The sequence below is a fragment of the Natator depressus genome, chromosome 4 (genome assembly GCF_965152275.1).
Source record: "Natator depressus isolate rNatDep1 chromosome 4, rNatDep2.hap1, whole genome shotgun sequence".
NCBI lineage: Eukaryota > Metazoa > Chordata > Testudines > Cheloniidae > Natator > Natator depressus.
In genome coordinates, this window is record NC_134237.1 from 112,671,962 (window position 1) to 112,689,063 (window position 17,102).

The window sequence follows — 17,102 nt, forward strand, 5'->3', positions numbered from 1 at the left end:
CACACTGTTGACTCATATCCAGCTTCTCGTCCACTGTCACCCCTAGGTCCTTTTCCGCAGAACTGCTGCCTAGCCATTCGGTCCCTAGTCTGTAGCGGTGCATTGGATTCTTCCATCCTAAGTGCAGGACCCTGCACTTATCCTTATTGAACCTCATCAGATTTCTTTTGGCCCAATCCTCCAATTTGTCTAGGTCCTTCTGTATCCTATCCCTCCCCTCCAGCGTATCTACCACTCCTCCCAGTTTAGTATCATCTGCAAATTTGCTGAGAGTGCAATCCACACCATCCTCCAGATCATTTATGAAGATATTGAACAAAACCGGCCCCAGGACCGACCCCTGGGGCACTCCACTTGACACCGGCTGCCAACTAGACATGGAGCCATTGATCACTACCCGTTGAGCCCGACAATCTAGCCAGCTTTCTACCCACCTTATAGTGCATTCATCCAGCCCATACTTCCTTAACTTGCTGACAAGAATACTGTGGGAGACCGTGTCAAAAGCTTTGCTAAAGTCAAGAAACAATACATCCACTGCTTTCCCTTCATCCACAGAACCAGTAATCTCATCATAAAAGGCGATTAGATTAGTCAGGCATGACCTTCCCTTGGTGAATCCATGCTGACTGTTCCTGATCACTATCCTCTCATGTAAGTGCTTCAGGATTGATTCTTTGAGGACCTGCTCCATGATTTTTCCAGGGACTGAGGTGAGGCTGACTGGCCTGTAGTTCCCAGGATCCTCCTTCTTCCCTTTTTTAAAGATTGGCACTACATTAGCCTTTTTCCTGTCATCCGGGACTTCCGCCGTTCGCCACGAGTTTTCAAAGATAATGGCCAAGGGCTTTGCAATCACAGCCGCCAATTCCTTCAGCACTCTCGGATGTAACTCGTCCGGCCCCATGGACTTGTGCACGTCCAGCTTTTCTAAATAGTCCCTAACCACCTCTATCTCCACAGAGGGCTGGCCATCTCTTCCCCATTCTGTGATGCCCAGCGCAGCAGTCTGGGAGCTGACCTTGTTAGTGAAAACAGAGGCAAAAAAAGCATTGAGTACATTAGCTTTTTCCACATCCTCTGTCACTAGGTTGCCTCCCTCATTCAGTAAGGGGCCCACACTTTCCTTGGCTTTCTTCTTGTTGCCAACATACCTGAAGAAACCCTTCTTGTTACTCTTGACATCTCTTGCTAGCTGCAGCTCCAGGTGCGATTTGGCCCTCCTGATATCTTTCCTACATGCCCGAGCAATATTTTTATACTCTTCCCTGGTCATATGTCCAACCTTCCACTTCTTGTAAGCTTCTTTTTTATGTTTAAGATCCGCTAGGATTTCACCATTAAGCCAAGCTGGTCGCCTGCCATATTTACTATTCTTTCGACTCATCGGGATGGTTTGTCCCTGTAACCTCAACAGGGATTCCTTGAAATACAGCCAGCTCTCCTGGACTCCCTTCCCCTTCATGTTAGTCCCCCAGGGGATCCTGGCCATCTGTTCCCTGAGGGAGTCGAAGTCTGCTTTCCTGAAGTCCAGGGTCCGTATCCTGCTGCTTACCTTTCTTCCCTGCGTCAGGATCCTGAACGCAACCAACTCATGGTCACTGCCTCCCAGATTCCCATCCACTTTTGCTTCCCCCACTAATTCTACCCGGTTTGTGAGCAGCAGGTCAAGAAAAGCGCCCCCCCTAGTTGGCTCCCCTAGCACTTGCGCCAGGAAATTGTCCCCTACGCTTTCCAAAAACTTCCTGGATTGTCTATGCACCGCTGTATTGCTCTCCCAGCAGATATCAGGAAAATTAAAGTCACCCATGAGAATCAGGGCATGCGATCTAGTAGCTTCCGTGAGTTGCCGGAAGAAAGCCTCATCCACCTCATCCCCTGGTCCGGTGGTCTATAGCAGACTCCCACCACTACATCACTCTTGTTGCACACACTTCTAAACTTAATCCAGAGACACTCAGGTTTTTCCACAGTTTCGTACCGGAGCTCTGAGCAGTCATACTGCTCCCTTACATACAGTGCTACTCCCCCACCTTTTCTGCCCTGCCTGTCCTTCCTGAACAGTTTATAACCATCCATGACTGTACTCCAGTCATGTGAGTTATCCCACCAAGTCTCTGTTATTCCAATCACGTCATAGTTCCTTGACATCACCAGGACCTCCAGTTCTCCCTGCTTGTTTCCAAGGCTTTGTGCATTTGTATATAAGCACTTGAGATAACCTGTTGATCGCCCCTCATTCCCAGTATGAGGTAAAAGGAGTGTAACAGAATGAAGAATCAGCTTTTGATTTTGTTAAAACTTGTTACCACTTTAACATCCTCAGGTAACTTGGACAGTTGTACAACATACTCTCTTGCTGAGCCACAGGTTTTTGTTTGTTTGTTTTGTTTTTAAAGTTTATGGGCTTATTTTAAAATGCCAAATGAGGAATTGAGCATGTCACTGACTTTCACATAGCTAGTAATCATAATAGGGCTATTGAGATGTGAGTTGTCTAGTTGTTTCCATGTTGTGTGCCTCCTGGCTGCCAGGTTCTACAGGTCTTTACAGGTTACTAATGAACCATTTTGGCTTTTTAACACACCGAATAATATATTGTTTTCCCAGCATTTGCATAATATTGATTTTTAATCATATTTTAATTAGCTATTAAGCAAATCAGAAATATGTAATCAAGGCACTGTTAAATTAATGACAGTTGTAAGAGTTGGGGCTACATGGTTTTCCTCTCTGTTGTTCACTTTCTTAGAGCAAGAGTATTCATACCTTAAATATACTCAAACTAAAAGAACTCATAAAGAAAATAAATGAACTACAAAGGAAAATTGTACATGTCAGATCTATCTATTGTGGTATTAAGAGTTATGTCATTTTTTGGTGTGTATTTTCAATACTGGCATTGACCCTTTCCCCCGGTCTGTTCCTCCATCCCAGATCTACATATTCACCTGCTCCCACTCATTGTCTCCTACTGTCACACACACACTGTCCCAAGAATATTCATCATAGCTTTCTCTGAATTTCTTTTATTGTATTACAATACTCTTCCCCCCCCCCCCCGGCTTTTCCTTTTTTTGCATCTTTCCCTCTTCCTCTGCTTCTTTGGCTGCCTCCCACACCCAGCTTCTACCCTTCCTCTCTCTCACTCCTCTCCTTGTTTCCCCTTTCTGTTACCCTTCTCTCAGGCATGGCAGAATACCTTCTCCCCTCCCAACTGGTCCGTTCGGTTCCGTTCCTCCCCTCCCCTTCCCTTGCTGCTCCACTGCTTTTTCCCTACTCCTGATTTAAGCAAAGCACCTAAATGAAAATAACCAGCTGTTAGCAGGTTAGTGGGAGCACTTCAGTGTTGGTTAATTTAACTCCACCTATTCCATAGTGGAGGAACAGACCAGAGAGCAGGGAGTGAAATTACCCAGCTGCGGAGGGCTTCCACCAATTTCACAGCTGCTTATCTTAAATTAGCTGCTCTGGTGTGCACATGAGCAGACAAAAGGAGGCACAGTGTGCAGAGAAGACAGTCATACCATCAAAGTCTTCCATATAATGTTTCTTTATTATGCTTGTGGTAGTAAACATTATGGTTAAGACTGAGAAGTATTTCCATTCCAGCCCCCTGTATTTGTTCACATGCTTTCTGAAATCTCTTTTCTAGGGGCTCAAACCTTCTGTTCTCCAAAGGTGAACTTTTTGAGAAACATTGAGGAACAAAAGCTAAGCTGGTTTTCAGTTATTTAGAAGATGGGGAAAGAGACACCTGTCTCAGTTTAATCGCTGTGCACATGTGTGTTGAACACAACATAACTGTCCATGTGAAGTTCACACTTGGTAGGATGGTAGTCCTCAAGGAGGAAAAAACATTAAACTAATCATTTTGTGGAAAAACATTTCAAAAGTAATAAAGGTTTGGAAAACTGTGTTGGGCATGAACAGTATAAGCAGCTTTGCTACATTAGGCCCATACTATTCTTTAATAACAGTTCTGGTATAAGAAAAAATTACTTACCATATGGATATGTAAACTTATTCTGGGAAGTATATTTTTCTTCTTCTGATCACTAATCCAGAACCAGTGTTCAGAAAAGTTTACTGGTCCCAAGAACATTTGCATTGGTCTGCCAGAGTGTTTCTCTGTCCTAGTGAGTCATGAAACACTTGCCTTATAGTGTGAGTGTCAACTACCTTAGTACATTCATTTTTCAATGTTATTTAGCATTAATCATACAAAACTTCAATAAAGTCACAAAGCATAATAGAAAGTTCATGTTTGTCTCAGTTCCTTTTCTTTCCTTCTTTGAGTCCTATTCAGATACTGACCTCTCAGAAGTTGGATAGGTTAATCAGAGTCACCACAGTCCAATTAAGTTAAAGGTGACCTACACAGGAAAATAGTAGGGGTATGCCATGTTTTACTTCTTTCTAATGTATGAGAAATAAATTCAGATTTTTCTCTGCTTGTCTTTTTACACTGGAAATTCAGGTCTTGTCTATCCTTGGATTATTGGAGAACTAGTTAGTATTAGCTCTGATTCTGCAAACACTGGAGTACATTAATAACTTTATCAACATGAGTAGACCCCTTGAACTCACTGGGGTTATATTGTGTGTATATGGAGGATTGAAGCTTTTATGACCCCACAGTTACCAAGGAAGTGAAGCATGGTTGAAAGAAGAAATGATTTTTATTAAGACTTTTTAAACAAGGGAAACCAGCTATGGCACAAAGAAAAGGAGTACTTGTGGCACCTTAGAGACAAAAGAAGGATTCTAGGTGGACTCCTCCTGAAGGTCGAGACAGCAGACTGGACTTCTACATAGAGTGCTTCCGCCGAAGTGCACGGGCTGAAATTGTGGAAAAGCAGCATCGCTTGCCCCACAACCTCAGCCGTGAGGAACACAATGCCATCCACAGCCTCAGAAACAACTCTGACATCATAATCAAAAAGGCTGACAAAGGAGGTGCTGTTGTCATCATGAATAGGTCGGAATATGAACAAGAGGCTGCTCGGCAGCTCTCCAACACCACTTTCTACAAGCCATTACCCTCTGATCCCACTGAGAGTTACCAAAAGAAACTACAGTATTTGCTCAAGAAACTCCCTGAAAAAGCACAAGATCAAATCCGCACAGACACACCCCTGGAACCTCGACCTGGGATATTCTGTCTACTACCCAAGATCCATAAACCTGGAAATCCTGGGCGCCCCATCATCTCAGGCATTGGCACCCTGACAGCAGGATTGTCTGGCTATGTAGACTCCCTCCTCAGGCCCTATGCTACCAGCACTCCCAGCTACCTTCGAGACACCACTGACTTCCTCAGGAAACTACAATCCATCGGTGATCTTCCTGATGACACCATCCTGGCCACTATGGATGTAGAAGCCCTCTACACCAACATTCCACATAAAGATGGACTACAAGCTGTCAAGAACACTATCCCCGATTAATGTCACGACTAACCTGGTAGCTGAACTTTGTGACTTTGTCCTTACCCATAACTATTTTACATTTGGGGACAATGTATACCTTCAAATCAGCAGCACTGCTATGGGTACCCACATGGCCCCGCAGTATGCCAACATTTTTATGGCTGACTTAGAACAACGCTTCCTCAGCTCTCGTCCCCTAATGCCCCTACTCTACTTGCGCTATATTGATGACATCTTCATCATCTGGACCCACGGAAAAGAAGCCCTTGAGGAACTCCACCATGATTTCAACAATTTCCATCCCACCATCAACCTCAGCCTGGTCCAGTCCACACAAGAGATCCACTTCCTGGACACTACAGTGCTAATAAACGATGGTCACATAAACACCACCCTATACCGGAAACCTACTGACCGCTATTCCAACCTACATGCCTCCAGCTTTCACCCTGACCACACCACACGATACACTGTCTACAGCCAAGCTCTACGATACAACCGCATTTGCTCCAACCCCTCAGACAGAGACAAACACCTACAAGATCTCTATCAAGCATTCTTACAACTACAATACCCACCTGCGGAAGTGAAGAAACAGATTGATAGAGCCAGAAGAGTTCCCAGAAGTCACCTACTACAGGACAGGCCTAACAAAGAAAATAACAGAACGCCACTAGCTGTCACCTTCAGCTCCCAACTAAAACCCCTCCAACGCATTATCAAGGATCTACAACCTATCCTGAAGGATGACCCAACACTCTCACAAATCTTGGGAGACAGGCCAGTCCTTGCCTACAGACAACCCCCCAACCTGAAGCGAATACTCACCAGCAACCACATACCACACAACAGAACCACTAACCCAGGAACCTATCCTTGCAACAAAGCCCGTTGCCAACTGTGAGCACATATCTGTTCAGGGGACACCATCACAGGGCCTAATAACATCAGCCACACTATCAGAGGCTAGTTCACCTGCACATCTACCAATGTGATATATGCCATCATGTGCCAGCAATGCCCCTCTGCCATGTACATTAGTCAGACTGGACAGTCTCTACGTAAAAGAATAAGTGGACACAAATCAGATGTCAAGAATTATAACATTCATAAACCAGTTGGAGAACACTTCAATTTCTCTGGTCACGCGATTACAGACATGAAAGTTGCAATATTACAACAGAAAAACTTCAAAACCAGACTCCAGCGAGAGACTGCTGAATTGGAATTAATTTGCAAATTGGATACAATTAACTTAGGCTTGAATAGAGACTGGGAATGGTTGAGTTATTATAATAAGTAACCTATTTCACCTTGTTTATTCCTTCCCCCCCCCCCCACTGTTCCTCAGACATTCTTGTTAAACCCTGGATTTGTGTTGGAAATGGCCCACCTTGATTATCATACACATTGTAAGGAGAGTGATCACTTTAGATAAGCTATTACCAGCAGGAGAGTAGGGTGGGGGGAGAGAAAACATTTTGTAGTGATAAACACCCATTTTTTCATGGTTTCTGTGTAGAAAAACATCTTCTGTATTTTCCACAGTATGCATCCGATGAAGTGAGCTGTAGCTCACGAAAGCTTATGCTCAAATAAATTGGTTAGTCTCTAAGGTGCCACAAGTACTAGTTTTCAAGATAGTGGCTGTAGAAATCAGGCTAGAATTGAAGTTGAGAGAAAGAAGCAAGAATGTAATTGGAATTATGAGATGTTACGGTCTGGTATGTTGTAAATTGCCAAAGTTGAAAAGACTGACATATCATTACTTCATATGGCATTATAAGGATAAACACATGGAAGATTATGAATCACTTTGTGGTCTGTTGATGAAGAGCGCTATATAAGACCTCAGTATTAACATCAGGAAACTGAGATTCCCAGTCTTCCTGCGGGGGTTAGCATTAGTTTATCTCCCTGGTAGTTTTCAGGGTATTGTACCATGAAGTGACCATGTAGACTAGGCAAAAATACAGGCCAGGCCATGGACACTTGCCAGCTAGTCAGCATCCCAAGTATTCTGGGCCAATGCACCCTTGCCACTGAATCTTCGTTATTGGTAATAACATACAAGAACCCAGATTAGCTCTCAGAACCCAGGCTGAGTCTGCAGGAGCTGCAGTAAGAAAAAAAACCTCATGTAAACTGAGCAAAATTTTACTGGAAATCATTGTGAGATGGAAAATGGGACCCTTAGATGCCATTTTAACCATCAGTTTTCAGAAAGGAATGCTTTAAAGAAGTGCACAAATATGCTTCTTACAATGCACACAACGGGAATGCCTCCTCTTTGAACTCCAAATATGCAAGCTATATGCCAGCTCTGCAAACTCACAGAGGTCTAGAGACAGGAAACATCCTTTATTCTGTTTGTACATTGCCTAAAATAGTGGGTCTCTGGGCACTACCACAGTCTATAGAAAAAGATTCCAGGATTGTAACTCTGAAGCCTAGAATGTCTGTTGAGTCAGTGTGAAGCAATGGAAATACCTGCACACAGGGCTGAGAGCTCTTTTTGTTTAGAATATCACCATGTTAAATAATCACTAGGATTCACAGTCTGTTAGCATCCAATTTTTCAGTTCTCAGCTGGTTTTTGCTTTTTTACACTTTGACTTACACTTATATGACAGCACAGGTGTTTTCACCTAGCTCCATAACTAAAAGAATCAAGATGGATGTTTTGAGTATTTTCCTCATCCATGTTGTGTATGTATCATCATCAAAGATTCTCTAGTGAGAACTTAGTGAGCAAGGCACGCAGCTGCTGGAAAATGGGGGGAGGAGGGGGAATGAGACAAAGGATCTTTGGCACCTTTCCCTTTTTAAAAACAGAGCCAGCCATGTCCCCCACTTCTGAGAACCTACTCAGCAAGTGTACGGTGGTGGGGGGGGCCCACCGGCATGCCTTCCCTTGGCCCCTGACCACAGCTGGTGGAGTACTTGTAGAGCCCCTTCCCTGCTGGCATGACAGAGGGGTGGCTGGGCCAAACCCGAGGGAGAAGCATTGGGACCTGGCACACAGGGTCCCATGCCATTCAAATCTGGCTTTGTTTGATGGCTTCCCCCCCTTGGACTCCTTCCTGCGCCCCTGCACACAAGAAGGGGTCCGATCCGGCTCAGGCTCTCAGCTGCGTTGTAGGGGAGCAGTGCCACCAACACGTTAGTCCTTGATGGCTACAGCCAGAAACACACCGCCTGAGCCCAGGCCCTGGAGGGGACTTCTTCCTTTGGGGGGGGGGCTGCCTGCCTCCCCTGGGAGCGCTTCAGTGCATGGGCCCGCGCCCCTGAATCACTGGGGCAGGAAGGGGAGAAGCGATCTTACAGCCCCCGCTCCCCAGCCTGGGCAGCAGCACAGAACGGGGGAGGGTGGCGCTGGCCTGATCTCCCCTGGGGGCGGCTCCAGCCCCGCTCTCGTTTGCACCCCGCCCGACGGCAGCAGCCTGGGGACACGGTTCCCCTCCCCAGGCCAAGGCAGCTCCTTCCCCCGCTTCCTAGGGCCGAGCGACGCGGGGGGGGGTCCTCCACCCGGCCTGGGCAAAAGAACCCTCTGCTCACCCCCTTCGCCCAGCGCTCGGAGAAGGGAGTAAATGCCACGCCCCTGAGCGAGGGGGTGGGGTGAAAATTCCCATGCCCCGCCCCCCGCCGCCCCACCTCCTGAGCAGAGGGCAAATAATCCCCTAAGCCCCGCCCCCTTGGGGAAGGGAGGGGGCGGAGCCAGTTGCGGCACTCCCCGCCCGGTGACCTTTCACTCCACGGCCCTTAGTTACCACGCCGGGCGTCACGAAGGGATTAAACCATTGAAGCGCTCAGAATTCCGGGCCAAGCCACTATCGCGCAGGGAGGGGGGAGAGGCTGTGAGGGTGCAGGGACGCGGGGGGCCCAGCGAGCTGATTCCCAGGCCGGGGAGCGGCCGCTGGGGCCGCCGCCCCGTCTCTCTCGCCCTCCTCCGGTTCGGCCGCGGGGTGGTCTCGCCCAGGCTCGGCCTTAGTGACAGCGGCCGCATCAAGGGAAGATGGCGGCTTCGGCCTCTGTGCCGGTAGCGGCTTCGTGAGTGCGGCACCCGCTCCCCGCCCCGCCGGGCGCAGGGACCATGTCGGACTCGGAGGAGGAGAGTCCGGACCGGCAGCTCAAGCTAGTGGTGTTGGGGGACGGCACCTCCGGCAAGGTCAGTGCCGGGGCCCGTCTGCCCCCGCTCCTCGCTGCCGGGGCTGCACCCCGGCCCTCCCCCGGATGTTCTCTGTCCCCTCCAGCCGCGGAGCGTCCCGGGGGTGCACCGGACCCACCTACTTCGCCCCCCAGCCGGCCCCACCCCGCGGCTAGCAGCGCGTGCGGCTCGCGTGGCTCAAAGAGCCAAGCCCCTGCCCCCGTCACGAGCGTCTCGTGTCTGTCGCGCCTGTCGTTGTCACCATATCTGGCCAGTGACTGACAGGCGACCGGCCGCTGTCCCTAGCCCCGTCCCCGGGAGTCCAACGACCTCGGACGCCAGGCCCGCAGCGCGGCGGTGGGGGTGGAACAATCGCGCCACGAGCGGCCTCTCCGGCCGGGTCTCCAGAGAGCTCTTGGGGCAGCGAATGGCAGCGATGAGGGTTCCCCGCTGTCAGCGCAGCCCCCCGAGACAGGCAGTGGGAGGGGAGGCTGCTGTGGCCAGCCCCATCTGTCTTGTGGGGCGCAAGGAGCAGTGGCCTCCAGCAGCCCTCTAGACCCTTCCGCCCCCTGGCAACTGGCACTCAAACTCTGGGCAAGGCTCCTGCGTCCTGCCACGATCTGGTGCGGCAAACTAGGAATTCTAGACTGGCTGAACTTCAAGTATAAAAGTCCTTAATAAAGGTAAAAGTTGTTAATACAATCACTACAGTCGCCTTTGTGGTGTTTATTTTGACATTAAAACCGATTTATCCTATATTGTTCCCATATTTTCGGTATGTTGCACACTTTGTATTGGCAAGGCATAGTTGCATCATAGAGGTTGTCGGGGGGAAGCTGCAGCTTTTGGCATCTGGACAGGCATTGGGAAGGGATTTGGGGTTCTGGCAAGGCAGAGGGAGGGAATCTGGAGTTCGAGGACAAACATACTAGCTGGATGTTGCTGCTGAAATAATCAACAGTGCACTAGTTACGAATGTTGCTATTCAAGTTGTGTTCTTAAGGTTTCAAAAACTACTAGGCTACTCACACGAATGAGGCAACTTTATATTTGTCAGAGCTATTATTTCAGGGTATGGGAAGGGTACCACCAGTGTGGTATTTTAATTTTGGTTCACGTTTTCAAGGTTTTCTTTCTGTGAAGGTTAGGAACGTAATTAACAAATAACATGGTTACAGAATTGTGGACTACATGAGGTCCGTGACCAGCCTAGAGTCAAAGAAGGCAAAGCACAGGTCACTATGCACCAAAGAAGACAATAAGACCTGATCTTTACTTGCAACAAAAAGTGATCATAGTGTATGTATTATTACACATATCTTGAATGTGTTTATAAGACATACCTGATAATCTCCATCATGAATGTGAATTTCAAAAGTACAATTTCTCCTTTGTTACTGACTTTCTAGTAGGAAATTAAAAGTTTAGACACAGAAAAACTGGTTTACTTATGATTCAGGTGAAAAACCAAGACTTCGTATAATTTGCAGGTGTTGGAAAATTTGCTTGCCATTGATAAGTAGGAAAATTCTCTGTGGTGAAAAAGGCAAGTGGCTAAATGTAGACTTTACTCTTTCATTTAAAGAAAAGAGTATCTAGCTCTAATGGTTGTAAAGAAAACCTTTTGTGCCATAAAAATAGTGTTATGTTTGAATCAGTGGACAAATAATTCCAAGTGACAATATAAGGAGCGTATTATAAATGCTCAAGATTGCTCTAGTCTTTTGCTCTTAGCTTTCCCAGTATACAAATCAAACTAAGAAGTCCTTTTCACTACTGCTGTTTAGCACCTTATGGCAAGACCTCTTACCATAACTAGAATTACAAGCATTGGTGCATTTTGACGGTTTTTCCTGGGTGCATCCCGAATCCTCTGCTGCAGGAAGTTGCAGGAAGAGGAAGTTGCAACTTTGGGCCTTGCAGAAAAATCTTGCAAAAGTAAAAGAGGTCTGATAGCCTGAATGAGGGGGATAAAAATACAGCCTTGGGGCCAGTTCAGTTGAATTTGGAGACCTCTTAAGACCGAACCATTTGAGTTCCTCTCTTGTATTGTCACTTGTTCCCCCTGGTTCTTAAAATGGTGTGTGTATAAGCATAAGTTTCTTTACCCCCCACCTAGCCTCCCTCTTGTATATGTTTCTCATCCAGCCTCCTTTGTGCACGTTCTCAGCCCCCATTCACTGTGCACATTCCCCTCTCTGCAGGAACTATGATCTTCAGTCAATGGAGAGGAATGGGAATAGTGGCAGAAGATATATTCCCTCATTCCCTCCTGAGATCCAGAACTTCATGTTTTCCTTTTCTTCCTCCGGGCCAGCATTGGCAACACTGGTCTCCTGCCTCCTAAGGAACAATGATTCAGCCAGCTTACAAGAAGGCAGCAAACTTGCATGTCTTCTGGTGTCATGCCTGGGAGATAGGGGGAAGGATTCAAATTCTGTGGAACTGCTGGCAGTAGTTTAAAAACAAAATTGCTCAGGCAGCTCAGTGGCAGTTGCAGTCCAGGACAGTGTTTCCATTTCTCCTCCTCAGTCGTGCCCCATTCATGAGGCGGGGAGCAATGCTTCACTCCCATTCACTTTTTGAGAAAATTTCATGACAGGTGTGTGGGGAAAAACACTCATGGAAAGGTCACTAAGTGTATTTTTTTTGCTACACAAATATACACGAGTATAGTGGGGGTTCTGAAAAATGAGACCTGGAGGGGAAGGTTGGAGAGAGAGCCCACCTAACACTCAGTGCGCAGCAGTGGCATTGAGACCTGTCAGATGTCACAGTGCTACTCAGGTTTGGCCCGTCAACCTCTCCATAGATTGAGATGGAGGGATAGATGGGCTAAACCTGAGTGGTGACATGGCAGGGTGGTAAGGGAAATGGGAACGATTCAGGGTAGCTGGGGACTCTAAATCAGGTTGACTTGATGGGAAGGAGTGGAAGTGCTGCTCCTGGAGGAGAGACGTAAGGGTAACAGCATGATAGAAAGGGAGGAGCGACTGATAGAAGTACAAAGACACAGGCCAGAAGAAAAACAGTATAATAAAATGGAGAAAATAAACAAAAGATTAAAATTTTAAAAAATGCTAAGAAAATATTAAAAAGAAAAAAAATTGGGAAAACAATGCATGACCTAAGGGAAAAATGGTGATAAAAAAGGGTTGGAATGAGTTAGACAAAAATAAGGAAAACAGATTAAACCAGGTGAGCAAAAGAAATCTGAAACAGAAAAGGAGGATTGAGTTAAGCAAAAATACACAGCAGTATAAAAGAAATGACTTTCTTTTATAGGAAGGAAGAGGAGGGAAAGAGAAAAGGGACCAAAATTCAGGAACGAGAGCTTTTGTCAAAACCCTCCCCTCCAGAAACTAAACCAAACTTTTTTAAAATTAGTGACATTAATATCAATTGGAAAAAATGGTGTCAGTCTCTGGATTCTGCTTCTACATCTTTCCACACGCTCATTGGTTTGCATGTTGAGAAACATGGCAGTAGTGAAACTAACAAAAATCACATTAGTTTTGCTCTGCTGCTGCTCGGGAAAGCTGTGTCTCTCTGTGGAACTAGGTTCCGGAGCTATTCATGGGTAAGATGTTCTTGGAAAAATAAAGGTCATGGGAGTGGGTAGAGCAGCAGAAATGCACCATCCCCTTACCTACTGGGAGGTTGGAGGAAGAATAGAATAGCTGGGACCACCCCAAAAGTTAGGAGGCTTTCGGGCTGGAGATAAGGGGCAGTGCACATTCCTTCTCTCCCTTCCAGATGAGTGTGGGTCTTGAGGTTGATAGAAAAGATGGAACTTAACTGTGTCCTGCCCCTGGTAGGAATCCTAAAATCCTCTTCCCGTACATCAGCTTTGAGATGGGCTTCTCAACTGTGCATTGCTCCTGGATCTTTCTGATGTCTATTCTCCCCCCCTCCTCTTTTTTTTTAATTTTGAATTGACCTGTGGGTAGTGAGACTCTCTATTTTCACATTCTGTAACCTCATTGATCAACATAATTTCAGACTTCATTATTGCTGATCTCTGAGGAAGTGCTGTAAATATTGGTCTACTCATCATGTAACTATTTTCAGCCATTAATGAACTGGAATTTCCTTCTCTAACTAAAAAGTATTTAGCATTTATAGCCTCACTACCCACCTAATACTTTGTACTTTTGTACTACCTTTCATTTGAAGATCTCAAAGTGCTTTATAAACATTAATTAAATTTTACTCCACCACTATCATGTAGATTACTATCGTAGTCTCCATTTTGCAGATGGAGAAACTATTCAAAGAGCCATATTCAGGCTTGCAAACCTAGATAGTGAAAATAAATAGGTTGTCTGTAAACATTTATCGGCCATTTTTTCTTTTATAGGACAGTTTTTCATTGTTGGGTCGCAGTGGAGTGGGAAGGCCAAAAAATCAAAATTATAAAATTATTTGCTTTGTAAACTAGGAATAAGCAAAATTTTAGATCACTGTGTTTTTATAAACTAGACCTAGACTTTCTTCAGTGAAAAGTTATCCATACTTGAGTTACTCCATAACCCGTACAAAAATTAAAGCATTTTGTGCCCTACAGTGTTCTGTCATTTTGTGCATCTAACTAAGATTCTTACAATCTGGTGCTGGTACAGAATGTGGTCCAGTGGGGATTGCTACTATAAATAGAGACATGATAAACTGGAAGGGGTGAGGTGAGAGGGAATACAGATTAATTTTTGGGTAGTGATAGTGAATTCTCAACGGGTTTGGTAAAATGGAAACCTTTGATGGAAGACCTTATTGTTGGATCCAGAGGTAACAGCCAAAGTCCCATTAGCACTTCTGAAAAATTTACCTCCTAGGGAGGAAAAAGCAAGTAGGGCAGCCTTTGGGAAGTTCCTACTCCTGCTCTACAAATACCCACAACATGGCTGGTGGGAAAGCATAACTGACACTGTCCAGTGGGAGCTGCGATCGGCCAAACCTGTGGACACGGCAGGTAAACAAACCGGCCTGGCCCGCCAGGGGCTTTCCCTGAACAAGCAGCATCCCAAGTTGGGGAAACACTGGCCTATACCATGACTTGCCATCTAACATTTGACAGATGGTAACTGTTTTTCAGACAGTCTGATTTTTTTGTTTGTCTGTAAATGAATGTTTGCAGTGGTGGTGTAGCCTTGTTTGTCCCAGGATATGAGAGAGACAAAGTAATTTCTTTTATTAGACCAAGTTCTGTTGTGAAAGAGACAAGCTTTTGAGCTGCAGAGCTCTTTTTCAGGACAATTTATGGACAATTTCCAGCACAGGGGATACAACTAGTTGGTGATTGATCTAAAAATATGAGCAAGCAGTCTTCTCCTCTCCTTCACCCCTTACATTAAACTGTATCCTTGTTTTGTAGGGAACTCCCCCCAAATCACTCATTCTTAAAACTGCTGCTTTGGCTTTTAAGCTCTTTGTTGTTCTTCTACTCTTATGATTTTAATTATATGAATTGCTAATTCAACACCCCAAGAACTTTAGCTGAAAGGGGAGGGACTGGGCTGCTTAATAAATATCAGGCATATGCATTAAGACCCAGATTCAGTCAGCCATCCCGATTCAGCAAAGTACTTATGCATATGCTTATATTTAGGCAAGTGCTTAAATGCTTTGCTGAATTGGGTCCTAAATAGAGAGTCTGCCAACACAACGGGCACTCTGGTTGGCAGTCATAGTAGAGAGGTCATGAAATGAGACCCAGTCTATGTTACAAAATTGTTCTTCAGATTAACGAAACTTTTTGGGTGGGGAAAACCTTGTTAAAAACAGTCACAGAAAATGTTCTTTTGAGCTAGAAAGGCTTTCATCAACCATTGGAATGGAAAATAATTTACCTTGACCACATAGGCCATGGCTGCTGCCAAATTGTTACCTAAAACCTTTCTCAAGAACCCCTCTAGAGAATAATTTTAGGATCGCAGGGAGCTTTTGCATTGTGGATGGACCTGAATGGGCATGGAGACAACTTTTCCATGTGTAGAGGACTTGAACTGCTGCTGTCAGTGTTCTTGTGGATAAATACTTGTTCTGTGAATGAATAGAGAACTCCAGTCTTCACGGCTGGCAATCCTACACCTTTCGTGAGCGCTAACATTCATTAAAAAATTAAAAAAGGAGTTAGTCAATGACTTTCTGCTATAAATTCCTTTGCATTCAGGAGAGTGGAGGAAAACTATTTAAGAGAACTTTGCCATGCTGTTGATTACTTGTTGCTCTTATTGGTTGGCTGTTAATTGAATGTGGTGTTTATTTTTATTAACACCCCTAGAAACCTTTTGGGAATATCAAGTGTCACCGAGTGATAAAGTTAATATTTACTGTACCCTTAAAACAGGGGAGGGTTTGCTTATTTATCATGGATCTAAATTAGGATTTTATATATTCCAAAACCCTATGATATAGTCAGATTATATTTTGTTCTGCATCCCAGGTGCTAGTTATTATTCACTAATGAAAGGGGAAATTACAAGGGAAAAGTTCCTATTTTGTAATTAAACATTCAGTTTACAGGAAAAGAAGGCCTATATAGTGCACTTCTGCGCTTTGTTTATACTTGGCTACATCTGAGGTGGTGATAGATTTTTTTTTTTTTTTTTTTTTTTTTTAAATACTGTTTGTGAAATGATCAAATGCTCAGTGTTAGATTACAAAATCAATGTGAATGAGTTAGTGGTATTCCAGTCAAAATTTTTACTGAATTTTTTTTGAATATGTACTTTAAAATAATTGTCAGATAGCTTTGCGGTGACAGATGGATTCTCATCCTCTGTGATCCTCAACCTTTTCACTGTCAAGTGTGGTACAAATGGCATGAATATGCTTATTTAATTATAGTTTGCTTGTTTTCTAATTCTGATTTTCTAATTCTCTGAGCCTGAGTCCACTAGAGTAAATTAAAAGATTCTCATTAATTTAATTGGGTTTTGGATCAGGTCTAAAAATATCTTCTGAGTTCAAGACACCTATTAATCTCTGACAGTGGTGGGAATATGAATGATACAATCAAGCAACTATTAAGTCTTGTATTACTTCCTTCACAAATAACTTTCTGGATCCCTATTTCCCTATTCATGCTTGATTCCTTAATTGTGAAGTCCTTTGGTGGTGGTAGTGTATAAATAACTTCTCATGAAAAAAGGTACAAGCTGTTGTAGAACAAGAGCGAGCGTTACAGTGCCCCCCCCCCCTTTTTTTAATACATTAGTAGTGTAACATGTCTGGTTTTCAGTAACAGGACTATTTGTATTATTGTAATATATTGTATGTTAACTGGATATCCTCTGCTACCCATTTTTAATAACACTTGATGTCGTTTAGTGGTTTATTTAAAGATTGGCTAGATTCCTATTTACTCACTTTGGATGTCAGTCTCTGGCAGTGTAGGGGCTTTGTGAAGCTGTTTCCTGATATTTTTTTCCCCTTACAAATAGAGGCAGAAATATGGCTAATTTCTGCAGTTTGTAGATGTTATGTTAACAAGAGACTGATAAATGCCTGGCAATGATTTGATA

The 17,102-nt window shown here is 44.7% G+C and overlaps 1 protein-coding gene across 3 annotated transcripts in view; it reads left to right on the forward strand.

Annotated features, from left to right (window-relative positions):
* The first annotated feature begins 9,248 nt into the window (after positions 1 to 9,248).
* The window catches only part of RAB28 (RAB28, member RAS oncogene family), an 89,206-nt gene continuing 81,352 nt past the window's right edge, over positions 9,249 to 17,102 (forward strand). The window contains exon 1 of one of the 3 annotated variants that reach the window (XM_074951670.1): positions 9,249 to 9,600. In XM_074951670.1, the coding sequence (XP_074807771.1) occupies positions 9,526 to 9,600 (75 nt within the window). In that variant the 5' untranslated portion in view covers positions 9,249 to 9,525. The remainder of the gene's footprint in view (positions 9,601 to 17,102) is intronic. The other 2 variants (XM_074951671.1, XM_074951672.1) reach the window with 2 other exon arrangements.